The 17175-nt window shown below is 38.4% G+C and overlaps 2 protein-coding genes across 3 annotated transcripts; one reads left to right on the top strand and one right to left on the bottom strand.

Moving 5' to 3' along the window:
• Positions 1 to 2978: 2978 nt before the first annotated feature.
• Positions 2979 to 7877, bottom strand: LOC120572321 (butyrophilin-like protein 10). 2 transcript variants are annotated; one of them, XM_039821593.1, is made up of 6 exons: positions 7846 to 7877; positions 5300 to 5381; positions 4685 to 5026; positions 4175 to 4447; positions 3956 to 4087; positions 2979 to 3815 (listed from the first exon to the last, which is right to left on the bottom strand). In XM_039821593.1, exons 2-6 carry the CDS (start codon positions 5370 to 5372, stop codon positions 3373 to 3375), a joined length of 1263 nt encoding a protein of 420 aa, XP_039677527.1. In that variant the 5' UTR covers positions 5373 to 5381; positions 7846 to 7877; the 3' UTR covers positions 2979 to 3372. The 2 variants fall into 2 exon arrangements, with proteins under 2 accessions (XP_039677527.1, XP_039677526.1); XM_039821592.1 differs by lacking the exon at positions 7846 to 7877 and having other exon boundaries at positions 5300 to 5516.
• Positions 7878 to 11234: 3357 nt separating this feature from the next.
• LOC120573349 (sialoadhesin-like) lies at positions 11235 to 16319 on the top strand. The gene is made up of 6 exons (XM_039823042.1): positions 11235 to 11262; positions 11975 to 12034; positions 12329 to 12586; positions 12900 to 13145; positions 14011 to 14256; positions 15354 to 16319. The coding sequence occupies exons 2-6, from the start codon at positions 11977 to 11979 to the stop codon at positions 15503 to 15505; spliced, it is 960 nt and encodes a 319-aa protein (XP_039678976.1). The 5' UTR covers positions 11235 to 11262; positions 11975 to 11976; the 3' UTR covers positions 15506 to 16319.
• The last annotated feature ends 856 nt before the right edge of the window (positions 16320 to 17175 follow it).

Here is a 17175-nt window from a genome sequence, read left to right as displayed (position 1 = left end):
AACGCGGGGGTGGAGGACTGGCCCCGCAAACCGAAGATCTGTAAGCGCCGAGCGACACCGCGAGTGAGCGACCCGGAAGTATGATGCACTTCTGTCACCAACGAGCAAGAGGACAGTCAGGAGGACTACTACCTGTATTTAAAGGGGGCCCTGCGGCAATGATTGGCCAAAAGAGTTAACCAAATACTGCTACACTAACAAGATTTTGTAATCCGTTTCCTCCCTGTGTGACAGATGTGGTATCTCAGAGGGATCACTTTCACACCTATTCTGGCACTGTCCAGTTTGAAGTAACTTCTGGAGTGAAATATTTAACTGTCTTTCCAAACAATCTGGCTATTTTTGGTTGCCCTGACAGTACAGAGGCCCTTCCTCACCATCAAAAGCAAATTATTAGAGCAGGCATGCTTGCAGTGAAAAAAACATTTTTTTTAATTGGGAGTCTCCACTGCCCCCATGTTTTAGAAGATGGCTAGGATGGAACAGATTTGTTTTATCAGGGGGAATTCACAGGGTCGCCCATTTTTGGATTGGCTTGATGAGACCTAGATGGCCGATTGGTGTGTTTGCTGCTGTGCTAAACCCTTGGTCTGAGCAGGTTTGAACTTGTACTCCGTTGTCATGGCGACTCTCCAACTGTGTTTTTGTTCTGTTGTATTGTTTTTCTTCTGTTTTTCTTTTCTCTCGGTCTGTTTTTGTTCTTTTTTTTCGGTTGCTGTTTTGTCTGATTGGTTGTGTGACTGTGAAAATTTTAAAATAAAGTATAAAAAAAAGAATGCAAGGAAAACATAGGTACATAAAATCAGACCGCCATAAAAGCCCTTTAAGTCAGTTTGCATAGCCAAGTCTTCAACTACTTTCTAAAAGAATCAACAGAGTTTGAACAACGTACAGAGAGCAGCAGTGCATTCCACAGCCTGGTTTCCGCTGCCTGAAAACCAATCCCCTCTGGTTTTAAAATGAGTGCGGTGGACAACTATCAACATCTGACCTGATAACCTCATACTCCGGGAAGATGTGTGACGCTGTACATTGCAACCCTGTAAATACACTGATCGAGCAAGTCTGTGGGTTGTTAATTACTAATGTATTTCAGATAAACAGTGCTGTATGTTAATTTGCATTTCAGTTTAAAAGATCGACTTAATGTACTGTTAAATAATTACATCTACAGTAGCTCATATTTATAAATCCATTTGTTATGAGTTTAAAACCTTTGATATTGTGGAGTTGCGCACTTACCTAGATGAGTGTTTGTTTCTCATGTTCTCAATTACTAAATATGCTCCAATTTATTTCAGGATAAAAAATCATTTTACAATTTCCATCAGAAATTCTTATTTATTCACACAGTTATAGTAAAGAGACAAATCATAAAGTTGAAATCATCACTAAGTAACTTTAAGCTTTACTTGATTATAATCGTATAACAAAATCTGACATACTGGATGCTTGATATCTTATAGAGACAACAATCATTTAATTCAGTCAGTAATCTTAAATTAAAGAATTAAAAGATAAGGATTGGAATCTCCTATCGCTTTCATCTAAAAAATTCTAAATCATTGACATTAACATCAAATGTTAGTGACTCATGGTGTGTCTCAAATCGCGCACTTCTGTACTTATACTAACTATTTGAGTACACTCAAAATTTAACTCGTCGAAGTGTGGTAAATGCAGTGCACTACAAGTACCCGGATGGTGCACTCATAACGGTGAAAAAGTTGAGTGTGGATCGATGGACACTTTCCACACTCAACTGTCGCCATCTTGGCTACGTAGCGGAAGGGGCGGAGCTAACAAAAGGTGAAAAACTTTCGATAATGGCGGCCGAATTGCGGCGACGAGACCCAAATGTAAGTTCAACATTAGTCTTTTTGCTATACTTGTTTAACATATACGCAACCTGTTTATGTATGTGTGGTGAATTTTGCAGTCAGTGATGATTTTTTTACCGCGAATTATAACGTTTATTTGCATCGTAATTTGACGTGCTATCAAGCTAGGTTTAGCTAACCTTAGCTAGCTAACAGCGGCGAAGTTACTGGTACTTCTAGCTATACTCTTTGGTTTAACCACTGGCAAATAAGTTATAACCTAGCTAACGTTACATGTGTTGTGGTATACGGTTCTTTGTTTTAAACTATCGTCCTCACTGTAGACGATTTTAGCGTTAGATGTGTGATCTGGTAAATATACATTAAGCTGCCAACGTTAGTAGTAATGTTACAGTACGTTAATGTATGCTATGTTATATCGTATTAACAGAGCTGTTTCTGTCCTGATCTGACTTATATAATCGTTAGGGACACGGACAATGCTGCCAACTTGAGGGAAGTCCTCCTCTGCTGGAAGGAGAACGACCTGGGGGAGGAGAGTGAGGATTTCCCTGCTGGTCTTGTGGACAGCACTGTGCACTGTCAGGGTGCAAAGGCTCTGGCTAAACCACGATCAGATGTACCGCTGGCGAGCCAAAAGAGGAAGACAAAGGGCCTCGATGGCCGGGTCCCCACGCCGTGCCGAGGATGTACCGTTAAAGGATCCCCCTGGAGAGTCTGAAGTCCACCCTCGTATCATTTTCCCATCAAAATACAGGGCCAGCAATGAATAGAACAATAGGATCTATTTCAATGTCTATTGTGTTGCCTCTGCTTTCACTCTTGTATTTTCACTGTAATTAATAGCTATTGCAATAAACACCCTTTATATAAACATATATGACTATTTTCTATGTTAACGTTATGTCAGTTGGACACCAATTTAATTGCTCCAATTTTGCTAAATAACTCAAAATGGCCATCTGTGGTTATTTATTTTTTTTTACAATGAATTAAGAGCAGAAGCATGAATATCATCATACCTGGATGTTTACGGTTGCATAAAATAAAGTGCAAAACCAAGCAACAAAAAAACAATCATTCATTTTGATGAACAAGGCAGAAATGTATGTTGACAACAGGTGGTGGAGAATGCTCTGCCCTGGGTATAATTCACAACTTCACAGAAGAAGAAGGAGGAGGACTGAGATGTTTTGATCGTCACTTCCTGTAAGTACAAAAGGCAGTGCGCGATTTGAGACAATACTCCCCCGTCAAATTTTACGCACTATGCAAGTAAGTACATAGTGTACGAAGTGCACTTCCCTTAGTGCACTTCGGGAAGTGCGCGATTTGAGACACACTATCAGAATGCTATTGTTGAGTGTTTGAAAAGATAAATGTGATAGCAGATTCATATGCTTTTGTTTGAACTTTAATTATTTAATTATACTACTGACTGAATTAAATTATAGTTGTCTCTTTCTAACTGTAGTTGGAGTTTCCTTTCAAACCTCAACTCAGTTTCTTCATCTCCTCCACTTACACACATTTATTCCTTGTGGTTCTCCCTTTTTAACCTTATTTGCTGCACCAGTTTATCGGTGTCCAGTAAAAGTTGTTCATGTTCCTCTTTTCTGTGGCGCACTTTAGATTTGAACACTAAAAATGTATCTTTCAGTTGAAAATATGCCTGTGCTTTGTCCCGTTTTGATTCTTTATCCAGTTCCTTAACCTTCATATCAGTTTCATTTAAGTCTTTATCCACGTCAAGCTTTTGATGATTAAGTTTTTCTCTCAGTCCCTGTAACGCTTGAAATACTAGTTCATCCTGTTCCTTAATCTGTTTCCTTAGCGCATTAACTTCCACTTGTAAGTCTTTCAGTTCATCTTTCTGCTGTAGCTGTTCATCAAGTTTTGCCGTTTTCTCTTTGGTCATAAGCTGCTCTCTATGTCCGGTTGCTTCGATTTCATCCACTGGGTACCTATTGATCTCTGTAAATATTGAGGCAAAAAAGTATGTTAAACTTACACTCAGTTATATTATTTAGGGAAAACATATCAAACTGAACAGATACAGAGGCAAATGTGTATCCTGCAGTAGCTTTACATTTTAGAATACATTCTTGACTTACTGGTTTTGTTTTGTTGCCATTTCCATACAATTACAACTGCCAGAGTACATATAAGGACAGCAGCCAAGGTAATGCTGATACGAATCGCAGAACTTGATGAAACCTTGGAGCATTCATCTGAGATGATAAATCCTAGAACACAATGGCAAATATTTAAAACCTCTAAAAGTAAAAGTAAAAAAAAAAAAGACTAATTGAAATAAAAGAAGAAAATCATACCAATTTCTGTCTCTCTGGTCTGGTTGGTGTTCTTCTGTTGGACTCTACAGGTGAAGCTGTTGCTGGGTCTCTTCTCCACAGTCACTCTGCTGCTGACAGTATAGAGATCATCAGGACCTCTGACTGTCTCTGGAGGTCCAGCAGAGAGGAGGTTTCCCTCACCGTCCAGCCACAACACCTCAGGCTCTGGATACCAGCCTTCAGACTCACACTGCAGAACCGCTGCAGTTCTGCTTATGTTAATCCCTGCTATGACGGGTGAGGAGACAGAACCTGGTGACAAAATAAACATGTTTTAAAGAGTCTGACTTCAACATCACTAACAAAATGACATTTCAACCAACAGGGGCACTTTAGAGGTTTAATTCCACTGCACAAATCAGTTGACAAGATAAAGTAAAAACTCTGATTGCATTACTCACCAACGCATGCTGTCACATTAATTTACCAGTGAACACATTTGCCATTTGAGTTTTTAAAGTAAATCCGATAACTGGAATGCATACTCACCAACAATAAGTTGCACAGTGGATTCTTTGCTCTGTTTTGGAATGAGGCATCTGTATGTTCCACTATCTGAGAGTCTTACTTTGGACAATGTTAGTGAAAGGTCTCCGTGCTTCAGTTTGTCAGTGGACAGAGATGTTCTTCCTTTATAGGATGGGTTTTGGTTAACAAGATGGTTTTGACCTTCATGCCACACGTGTACGAATCTGGGTTGCAGGTCAGGTCTTCCCCACTCCAGGATCATTGAAACAGCATCTGCTGCCGGTTCCAGGTGACATGGCAAGATGATGTCATCACCAACTAATGCCACTATTCGTGAAGGTGGACGAGCAACCTGAGACTGACCTGAAAGGAAATGGATACATTTTTAAATCCAGATTTCCTCCTTTCTTGGAGCAAAACTTTCTGGTTATTATGTACAATCCTGTATTGAAAAATCAATTAACCTAATTTAATATGAAATATAACTTAGAATGTATTCTATAAATATATGCATTCATAAATACAAAAACTACTACTAAAAATACATTTAGTCTAGTTTATTTAGATCCAGTGTAATGCTGCATGTTTGTCCTAATACAGACATACATGACTTTCATTTGTTAGTATGTTTGTTACCTCCACCAGACTGTGTTAGGAGGATCACCACAATTTTCTGGAAAGCCAAAGCTTTATGGAATGGGTTAATCATCCTGGAGTTCTGAAAATGCATTTTAAGAGTGGAAAGAAAACAGAGGTGATGTTTACATGATCAACATCATCATAATGAACCAATCAATACAAATTTCACAATGTTTTATGACCTGAGGCCCGTTCCAGAAAGCAGGTTTAGTGAAAACTCTGAGTTGGTTAACCCTGAGATGAGGGAAACTCTGAGTTTTCCGTTCCAGAAAGAGGGGAAACTCATTTCCTCATTCATTCAGTCTGTATCAGGCGCATTTTAATGCAGTTTGTTATCTGCATGAACAAAAAAACGTAAGCCTATTGGTTTGTTAGGCAGACTATAACATGTTTTTTTTCTCAAACATGTCATGTCCTTTTGTCGACGATCCTGTTGATGAAAAAGCTGTATTAATTCAGAGAGTTTACGTCGGGAGATGATGTTGAGTCCCGACTATAGATGTTTTTTCATTTCCACATAACAGATTTGAGAGGTATTTTTTATCACAGTCTATTAGATATGATACCTTATCCTTCCTCTAGTTCAACATCGTGGACAGGCTTTAAAATCCCAGCAGATTCTTTGTGTCGCATTACGTTTTTTGCAAACGGCAGTTTTCTTTATAACAGCAGCGGATCATACTGTAATAGTAAAGCCACTGTATGCAGAGCTGTCAGAAAAGTGTGATCGCTCTGAAACGTTTTTTAAACGTGTTCCCTGGACACAAACCAGTGAGAGCCATTAAAAAGAAATAAATGATTATACTTATAATTCTGTTAATGATCATGGTGCTGCAGCCTCAGAATGGGAATAGTATAGTTTACTTTTTCGCCCGCAGAATTGCACCTGAATAAAATTATAGGTGTAGCCTACAATTCCAGTTTTCACCAGTAGCCTAATATTATAAGTTAACTGTGATTAAATATGAAATTAATACACTGTTAATGCGTACGCATTGACTCGAGCAGCAATTTTCTCCCACACCAATTCTCTCTTTTGCAGCAGCAGCCGTTGTTTGTGGTTGTTACCATGGTGAATCGTAGAATCATGGCTCAATTCATACTGCCTTATGTGCACGCGCGTAACCCTGAGTGAACATACTCCGAGTTGATTGAACCAACTCATATCAGCTGTTCTGGAACCGAAAACTCAGAGTTTACCACCTCAGGGTAAATCAACTCAGACATCAGGGTTAGACTCAGTTTGTTAAACCTCCTACCTGGAACGGGCCTCTGGCTCCACTTAACCTGCCGTTAGGCCCTGGGGCTGACAGCATAAATACATGAAGCACACATGCATCGTGACACTTCTGCAGCAACATGCACAGCAGAGCACCTCCATTATAATCAACAGAAGCTGCTACATGGACTAAACAAGCTGCTGCTGGTCTATTTTTAGACAGGAGACAGAGTGACGGACAGATCTGTCAGAGCTGTGTGTGTTTGTGCCTGAACCACATAAACAAGCCTGAACACGAGGAGAAGACGGGGCAGTGGGCAGCTGCAACTTTGGAGGCGGGCTTTAGGCTGCCTACTCAGAAACGGTTATTTTTTCTATTGGCTAAACACATTTTCTTAATTTTTGATTGGGCGCTGAACCCATTCTTGCCCATGCTATCACTGGCCTTAAGTGATGGACAGAAAATTTGACAAATTATAAATCAATGTGATTTTTTTTTTTTTTTTTACTGGCTCATGATAGGCCTCTCGTCTTCATAGGCCTCTGGGCTTAAGCCCAGGTAAGCCCATGCATTAAGGCGGCCTTTTTAACAATAAAATAGAGAATTGAAAAAGACAGAAGGAAAAGGTGTATTCATTCACATAAATCAAACTTTATAAACCACAAAGAAGGAAGATTACCAGAGCATTTTTGCAATTTTGTCCTTTCCAGTGTCTCAGATGTATTTGACAATGAACACCATTTGTAATCAACATAAATGTGTAACACGAGACGTACTCATCGGCCATTTGTATCAGTTGCTTCAATTTTATATCTGTTTTTATGAATCCAAAATGGCTCAGGTGACGTTTCAAAGACTACACTTTAAAAATTACAGTTTAAAAAAAAATATCTCCCTGTAGGTACTTTGAGTACTCTTCGTTGGGTAATAAAAGTACATGAAGGAATTTAATTTAATTCATGCTAATATTCTAATTTCAACCTTTTGCTTGATGCTTACAGTACACATTATTGTTACATTTAATGTACACTTTTAAAAGCGGACCCAGTATTGCCCCTAGGCAATCTTTCTTTATGTTGCAGTTAGCAAAATGTTATGAGAAACAAACGTACTGTAATCCATGAATAAATGCAAACTAAATGAACATAAAAGCCAGTGAACTTCAAGATAAATAGCCAAACTCATAAAGGCAAGAGAGTATTGGGCAGTAATGTTGCTAGTGCAGAAACATAATTTATCAACTATGTAAAATACAAATTGCTTTCATCTAAAACAGGCAATGATGAATTTCTTACAATGAAAAGTTAATGTAAGTGCACATACCCGTTACAGTCTTTGTGTCAGTTTACTTCTGATAAATGGAACAGTATGGCCAAAGTCCTGTAATAAAATCATGTGTACTTTGATACCAATGATAATAAAACGGGTTATTCCCTTTGTATGTGTTGGATACCAGCTGCTAGACTGCATGAACAATATTAAAAGAAAACCTTAAAGTAGGCGTGTATGCTGGGTTTGTGATTGGTTTAACGAATTGCAATCGTCTTGGGCGGTGCTAAGCTCCGGAAGCAGCGATGGTGACTCTGCAAAATAGTGTCGGGAAGGAACTTGTTTTGGTGGAACATTTGCACCCAACATACAATATTAAAGGTCCAATGCGTAGGAATTTCTCCCATCTAGTGTTGAGATCATATATCACAATCAACTCTCTCGCACCACGCAATTCAAAGTATGCATTACAGCTACAGTAGCCTTCATGCTTCAAAAAGCCGCTCTCTTGCTCTTTTCAATATCCTTTTTTCTTTTTCTGGGTGAAGAAGAAGACTCCTGTTCCTGAAATTTGGATTTGGAATGCGTGTGGTCCTCCACGTTTCCTTCTTCAAACTTGCTGGGGGCCGGGAAGCTACGATACCCATTAGCAGCATTAGCAGCACCTGTGAGTTTATCATGTGACAGCGAAAATACAAAAGGCGGAGCAGTATGTCCTGTATGTCCCTTACCGGTTAACGTATTTCAAGATGGCGCATGAATATGGAGCGTCCAACCCCAGTTCATGTGAATGCAAATGTAAAATTTCAAGCCCAAAGGAATATTTGTAATTGATAGTGGTGGTAAATATTCATGAAAAATGACAAGTTTGTGAATGGAAAAACACAGATTTTGATAATGAACAACTAAAAACGTTACACACTGGACCTTTAAATAAGTTTAATGTTTACACAATACAGTAACGTGAGGTATTTAAATTAGCTGGATCCATGGTTAAACATAATTTGCTCTTACCAGTTTATCACCGTGTATTATGTCCGTAGCAAATTGCCGCTAATCCATTCAAAAACATCCTTGTTACATCAAATGCCAAGAACCAAGCAAGCGTGCCTTGTTGCACGATCCAAATTTTCTTTAAAATTTCCCATTTTCAGCATATAGCTTGCTAGGTCAAAATTTGTCGTTTCCCGAAGAGAATAGCTAAACCACGGCAACACACATTGCCACACATCCTGGAAATACTGCAATAGTTAATACAATGTTTTTTTTATGATTCGTATCTATTTAAAAACTAACCTACTTAAGTCTAAAGCAACTCCCCTAAAGTTTTAGCTGAGCTAGTCAAATGTACATTTGATTTTTTTATACTTGAAGCCCAATGAAATAAAACATCCTTCCATAACAGTTTTATTAAGTTGCTAGTTTATTTAACCCTGTTGTTGTCCGCCTCAAGCTGCCCTATACTTTTCATGTTTCCTGGATCAAACCTGTCAAGATCAGCCCATTACTGCCTCCCCCTCCTGCACCTCCTCTCCCTCGGATGATTGATGACCATCCTGCTTACACAATCAGTCGGATACTCGACTCCCGCCGCCGGGGTAGAGGTGTTCAGTATCTCATTGACTGGGAGGGTTACGGTCCTGAGGAGAGGAGCTGGGTACCCAGGCGACAGATACTTGATGCTACTCTGGTGATGAATTTCCATTGCTCCCATCCGCAGAAGCCTGGTGGAGCGCTTGTCGGAGTGGGTGGGGTACTGTCACGCCTCCGCCTGCTGTGACTTCCGCACGGTGACAGTCTGGTGTACGTGTGTGTGTGTGTGTGTGTGTTTTGTTTCATTTCTTCATTTTGTTATGTCTGTAGTGTGTTTGGTGTGTTTTGGTTTTCGGTCTGTCTGTCTGTCTGTTTCCACCTCATGTTCCACAGAGTGTGGACACGCCCCTGTTTATTGTACTTGTACCTGTCTGCTAACTAACTGGAAGATTTCTGTCCTAGAATTACCCACCTTCAGAATCCACCTCTGCCAGCCCAGCCATCTTCAGACCAAGTACCCCTTCTGCCAGCCCAGCCATCTTCGGACCCAGCTCCCCCACTGCCAGCCAACACTCATAGTATCAATAAAATAAGATTATTTACCAACTACTCCAGTCAGAGTTCTGCCCCCCGTCCATGACATTGAGAAATGCGATATACCAATTGTAAAAAATAAATGACAAACTGTAATGTTTTTTTGAAGCATATTGCAGCATTTCTGATTAATTTCCTTGATGTACCGTAAGGAGGCACAATCTATGCAATAAGTGCCCTTATTTTTGTTGTAATCTAGTCTTGGTTCATGCTAAAATGTACCTCAAAGACAAAAGTGATACTGTGATGCTCCCGGCTACTAAGGGTTTTGTGCGTTTGTGTGTTGAGTGACAAATTGAGGTAAAAGAGTTGCTCCTGCAATGTGTGTGTATCAGGTGTTTTGGTTGCACTGGAGGATTTAGGATTGATTAATTAATAGATAGAATAATGGTTGTTAATTTCGATAAAAACTGTGCAGTTTTTAAGAAGTGAACTTAGTATAGGAAATGTGGGTTACCACTAGCAAAGAAAATTGTGATCAACTACATTCACTGCACCAAGATATAATAGGTTGAGAAACATTTTTCTTCATCTTGGGTCAATTGAAAGGAAGAAAATGTTTCACGTGTGACAGGCAGCTGATTTACTGCAGAGGGCAGAATCGGACTAATTCTTCATGCTCGTGAGCAACTGAATGTTTGTGTGTGTTTCAATCATTGATTGCAAGTACATACCATACAAAACTGGAGCACCTATGTCGCTTGTGAAAGCAATGTTGCCTTGTAGGTCAACACATCATTTCATAAACATTCACAGTCGTTCAGTATTACTAATTGGTTTTAGATCTTCAGCAGAGCAGACCTTCAGGGATCATTACCTTAAAGTTTACTATCTGCAAGTCTATAGCTGTGACATTCTGACATGGTTAACTTTTCAGGATATTAGTCTGTTAGATTTTAAGGTCCTTTTATTGGTTTATAAAGCTGTTAATAGTATTAGCCCTAGTTATTTATAAGATTTGCAGTCTGTTTTAGTTGGTTTTATAATTGATTTAATTAGTTGTTTTTATTCTACTTTATTTATCTGTATTTTATGAGTGTGTGTGTTTGTGTGTGTGTTTGAGTGTGTGAGAAAAGTTTATAGTATAAAAAGTATAGTCTGATTGATTGAGTCCGAGTTAATTACCTTTATTTTTAGAGATCCTTCTATGACCATACAGCAGCGTAGTCAGTAAAATCCTCTGTTGTCTTTTAGATCAATTAAAAAACTCTCTGAAAGATATTTTCTAGATACTCAACAGGAAGGGGAGGGTCTTAGCTTCATACTTCAGTTGTATTTTGTTCAGATACTCAGACAGTCAGCAGCAAGACATCATGGAGGTTACAGCTCTGTGCTTCAGACTGTGTGAGTAATATAATAATATAATAGTTACATGTTATATCCTGTTATAGCTATTATCATATATATTTTCATATTTATGTTAAGTAGCCTAACATGTACAATAACATGAAATCAAATACAAGTAAGACAAATATATACATTTAAAATCTAAAATATGTTTTTTCTGGTGTTCTGATATATGCATATCACAGCTTTTTAAACTGGCTTACTCACGATAACTATAATGTATGTTTCTTAACTTGTGTCACATTTTTCTCATGTTCCGTCATGTCTTGTCTTTGTCATTACCTGTCTTGTTGTTTTATTATGTATTTATCTAATGTAAGGTGACCTTGGGTGTTTTGAAAGGCACCTCCAAATAAGATGTATTATTACAGTATTGCATTTTATTTATCATAAAAAATTACTGGATATAAAGTTATATCTGAACTTGATATATAGCTATAGATATATTAGTCAATTCAATCAATCAATAAAAATACTAATAAGTCAATCCTTTAACAACCTGGTGTGTTTTAAAACTACCTTAATGTATAGCTGAATATGACATTTATTTTCAAGAGTAAAGAAATCACAAGAGTACATATGTTAGGCATCACAGCACTTAGATGAAGGATGTAATACAACAGTGTTCCTCCAATCATGTGTATTTAGCTTTTCAAGAAACATACATACATCTGTATCTGGTATAAAGCTCTAATCTTTGTATTTCTAGTGATGGATGTGTTGCTGCTACTTGCTGTACAAGTTCAGAACTGCAATGCTAAGAAAGCTGGTAAGTAGCAGTTAGCATGTATAAACAAAATAATTTTTACAATTGTTTAATTTTATAAATTAATTAATTAATTATTTGCCTGTAAATTGCATAATAGGATTTCTTCATTTTTTTAAGCAATCATTTGATTAAATAATACCTTTGTCGCCTGCTGTCAGTTAGAATGCATAAGTGTATCAACTAATTTTAATTATGAAGTACAGTATTAAAAATGTTGTATGCATGTTTATCATTTTTTTAAGTAACAGGTTTGGTAAAATACCTCTTCTGTAACTCCCTTTCTCTCTGTCACAGATGCAGCTTTTCCTCATATTGCTCCCAACAAACTGCAGTTCTTTGAATATGAGTCCATCTCTATAGATTGTGGGGAGTTGGATTACTCATCTGAATGGAGAGTGATGAGGAAGCTGAAAGAAGTTCCAACAAATACCCAATGGGAAACCTCAACAGGAACCACTACCATTAAACCTGCCTTTACATCAGACAGTGGAGAATACTGGTGTGAAAACAAAGAGGGAGAAAGAAGCAACAGCGTCAACATTACCATCACTGGTATTTATCCACTACTAAAGAGAGAGATTTTAGATGCCAAAACACGCCTTTTTATTTTCAGAAAGGTCTGCATCTCAAAAATACAAAATTTGGGGGAAATTTTGGGCAAATGCAAGTAAATTCTGTCTGACATAACATCTGCGGTTTAAAAAAAAAGAAGCTAAGTGATAATGTCTAATGTATACACCTTGACATATTGGCTTCTGAATGTGTTCCACATATGACCTGTGAAAATTGGCAAGAACATCCTCAAGAAACCCAGAAACCCTTGTAATCCAATGAGGAAAATTGTAATTATATTTCTTTTGTTTAGCTAGTGATGTGATCCTGCTAAGTCCTACGGTTCCTGTGATTGAGGGAGAAAGTGTGAGTCTGTCATGCAGAAACAAGATGGCTGTCTCCAACCTCCCAGCTGATTTCTATAAAGATGGCCTCCTCCGTTCAACTGGATATAAAGGAGACTTCAACATCTACAGTGTTTCCAAGTCTGATGAAGGACTCTACAAGTGCAGCATCTCTGGAGTTGGAGAATCACCAGAGAGCTGGCTGGCTGTCAGAGGTGAGAACCAGTTTTCAAAAATGTATCCATTTGTTGAAAGATCAAGCTTGTCTTCAGGAGTTGAAAATGTCAGCCTGATGTAAATTAAATATTTGTTGTTGCAACTGGATATCATTTTTATCATGTTGGATGCATGTGCAGTATCAAGATCTTTTTTTAAAGAGTGAGTAGTTTATTAGAGTGTGACAGTTTAACCACATTGCTCCATACATATTTTAACACATCTGAAGATAAAAACAGAGCTGCTGCAGCATTCAAATACACTCACTGTGGTCAACTACCAACACTGTGTGACAGATCTATAAATGTACAAAGCCCCATTTGTCATATCAAAGTTGCAGTAAATATCAGTTTAACTTTTATATGGCGTTCATGTCAAAGTCAAAGTCAAGATTAACTACCAACTAATAGCCTAGGCAACTCATGGACCCCTCAAGTCAGCCAAAGTAAATGTGAACAAGTCACAGACACAGCAATATTTTCTTACTGAGACGTCTATCCCACTAACTTTGTATTACACAATTCTTCTCAGTTTGTGAAGTCTGGAAATTTCACGTATCGATGGCATAGTAGGCCTACTTTCATTGAAATGGTCATAACTCATCAGTATACATATCACATGACATGAACCGATGAAAAAGCTCATGTATGAAAGTATGATGGTGTCACAGATAAAACGCTGATATATGGATATATTGACCATCAGCATGGTATACTGTATGTCGCCAAGAACTCAAAATGAAATTATACTGTATATGTCAGTTGATACCTTTCTGCCATTGGTTAACACTCATTTTTAGTTGTTTTTGGCTGTTTATCTTTAATAACCATGTCATTCAATATATTTATAATACTAACTGTTTAGGTGGTTCTGTGGTGTTGGAGACCCCGGTCCTTCCTGTGATGGAGGGAGATGCTGTGACTTTTCACTGCAAGAATAGCATAGCTTCTTCCAACATCTTAGCATCCTTCTATAAAGATGGCTTCCTCATAAAGAACATCTCTACAGGAAACATGACCATCCATTGTGCATCCGGGTCTGATGAGGGACTTTACAAGTGTAACACCTCTAGAGCTGGAGAATCACCAGAGAGCTGGCTGGCTGTCAGAGGTGAGACATACATGGTATCTAATTAAAAATTGAATTTTGAAGGTTTATATATAGTGATATAATGCTAGAAGAATGGTGTTCAAATCAAAGACCCCCTATTGTTTTTTTGATTTTTCCAGTCTTTTAGTGTTATAGTTGTTTGTGTATATTAAAGATGTATAAAGTATAACAAAACACATTTCACTCCAAATACAGCTTTCTCTCCCATAGATGCCACTTTTGTCTCAACTGCCTAAAAACACCTAGCCCACATTCCTCAATTTGTGATGCCACTGATTGAGAAAGCCAGCCCAGTTTTTTATATGTGCTGCCAGTAGGTGTGTTTAAATTAAATAACAGAGTGGGCGAGCTGACCAATCAGAGAGGACTGGGCTTTTCAGGTAGGCGAGCTAAGAGCTTAGAGCGTTTTTAGGTGCGGGCATTGCAGCAATGGGCAGAATGAGAAACACAGTATGTTTTTGTAACATCAAAGCAACCTATTCTAGTAGACACGTGATGTTGAAAAGAACTATTATAAGGGCTCTTTAAAACCTACATAAGATATAAAACAGTGCCAAGTGATTAGACTGAATCATTACACCATCAAATGAATATAAGTGAAAAAAGTGGCCAGTGCAGATCCTGATGTGTGTGTGTGAGAATGGGGGGGAGGGGAGGGTGTTGAGCTTCGTGACAGCTTGGGAAATAAAGCTGTTTGCTAGTCTGGTGGAAGAGGCTCGGATGCTCCAGTACCCTCTCCCAGATGGCAAGAGGCTGAAGAGGCTGTGTGAGGGGTGGCTGAGGTCAACCCACAATGCTGGCTGCTTTGTGGGTGAGCCGGGTTGGGTAAATGTCCAGCAGTGAGGGGAGTGGGACACTAATAATCCACCCAATAGCCTTCACTATGCGCTGCAGGGTCTTACGGTTGGAGGCAGTGCAGCTCCCATAAACATCACATAAAAGCAAGTCTATGAAATTGTGTTTTTAGGAGTGATTTAAAAGAAGTCACTGATTCAACAAGCATCTCTATATGATGCTATATAAATGAATTTGCCTCACCTTATGTACCCTATCAAGCACATAATGCATTGAAACACCTTTTTTCTCTGTCTTTGCAGCACTTCACAGAGAGACTCATCCCTCTCCACATTGCTCCTATCATATTTACCTCATCTTAAGGACTGTTTTCACCATTTTAATGGTGGCTCTGCTGCTTCTGCTGGTGGGACTGCTGCACTCTGGGAAACTCAGAGTCACACAAAAGCAATAGATTCCCTCTAACTGTAAATGTGAAGGTAACTGCCAGACGGAACAAACAAAGAGTAAACAACAGAGAACACTGAGTACAGAGTTTAATGAATGTTTAACAAATTATGTGCTTTTTTTTGGCTGTTTGTTTCTGCACAGTTTAGCTGCAAAAGTTTAATACAGCTTTGAGCAACACAAACAACTGTGGCAGCCTTCATTAGATGGACTAGAAAAGGTTTCACAGTTCTGTTACCACTTGGTGTGGTTATCAGACTGTCAAAAGCAGAAAACGTTCATACAGTAACCACAGATGAACGCTTGACTATTTTCAAAAGGTTTACTTTATATCTTGTTCTATGTTTAATTTTGGACATTACTGATGCTGGTGATAATTTAAGCTTCTTAGACACACACCATACAAAAGATTGAAAGCTAGTAGAAAGCTGCGTATCGCTATAAAATGTAAGCTCCACATAGGGGGAAGGTCAAGTGGATGTTTGGGTAATAAAAAACAGGGCTAAATGTAATTGTAAAGACAGCTAAAACTTAACTGCCATGTGACCGGTTGTCACATGAGCATACAGTGGTCGCTTTAATTTCATATAATGTCAAACAAATTGTAAGTAAGTAAAGTTTATTTCTATAGCACATTTAAAAACAGCTCGCGCTGACCAAAGTGCTGTACATAGCGCATTAGCCACAATCTATCAAATTTCATGAATTGTGGGCATTTTGCTGGGTTGCCCTTTTCCTCTGGTAACATTTTCATCACAGTTCAGCTGAGTCCAGCAAACACCATCATCCTCCAGGATGAATTGATTAATTTTGCAACATTTTTCAGGGTCTGCAGTTTACTGTATTTTACGGTTTGTTTTTAAAATAAAAAAATGACAATGATAGCTATTATGCCTCGAAGAAATGTTTATGTTCTGCACAGCATTCACAGTAAAGGTTTATTCATTCATTTCTTTACAAAATATGGTTTATTTATTGCCGCACACACATACAACTTTTTCAGTCAGGGTCTCAGTAAAAACATGACATTGACTGATTAATAAGAAGATTCAAATCACAAAATACAAAATCTAACCCAAGAGCCAGAAGTTATTTATCAAAACATCACAAAACATAAAAGATCACATATTGAGCTATTATAAAAAAGACAAAACCAATCTGTATATGAACAACATATCTCAATTGAAGTTTTCAACAAAAAAAACATCAGCAACTGAAACTGTAATGATTTTATTTTCCGATGACTTGGAAGTGTTGGGAGGAAACTCTGCTGACCTCTACACCCCTAGTCACTACACTTTGCATTAACCTACATCCTGGACTTGTAGAAATATATTGGGTTTAGAATAAGAATGTGCTGTAGCCTGGGATGGCCTTGCTGTCTCCTCCTGTCTGGCATGTGTAAGATAAGACGGGTTCAAATTTAGTGGAGCAAAAGTGCTCCTGTTTTGTTAAATAAACAATTGGAACAGAATGCACCTAATGAAATCTCTTAAAGGAACAGACAATCTCTAGCGCGCAACTTCTCTATCTTCTCGGAGACAGAAAGTCTGAGGGATATCCAACCAATTGGCGGCCCACACGCAATGGCGAGAGGAGGAACCTGAAGATGAATAAAAGAATAGGGAAAAGGAAGGTCCGGTGTCAGACCCGGAAAGACTTTGTTGGTGGCTAGAA

This window comes from Perca fluviatilis, chromosome 14 (assembly GCF_010015445.1).
Source record: "Perca fluviatilis chromosome 14, GENO_Pfluv_1.0, whole genome shotgun sequence".
NCBI classification, from domain to species: domain Eukaryota; kingdom Metazoa; phylum Chordata; class Actinopteri; order Perciformes; family Percidae; genus Perca; species Perca fluviatilis.
This window is presented reverse-complemented; position numbering and strand designations above follow the sequence as displayed.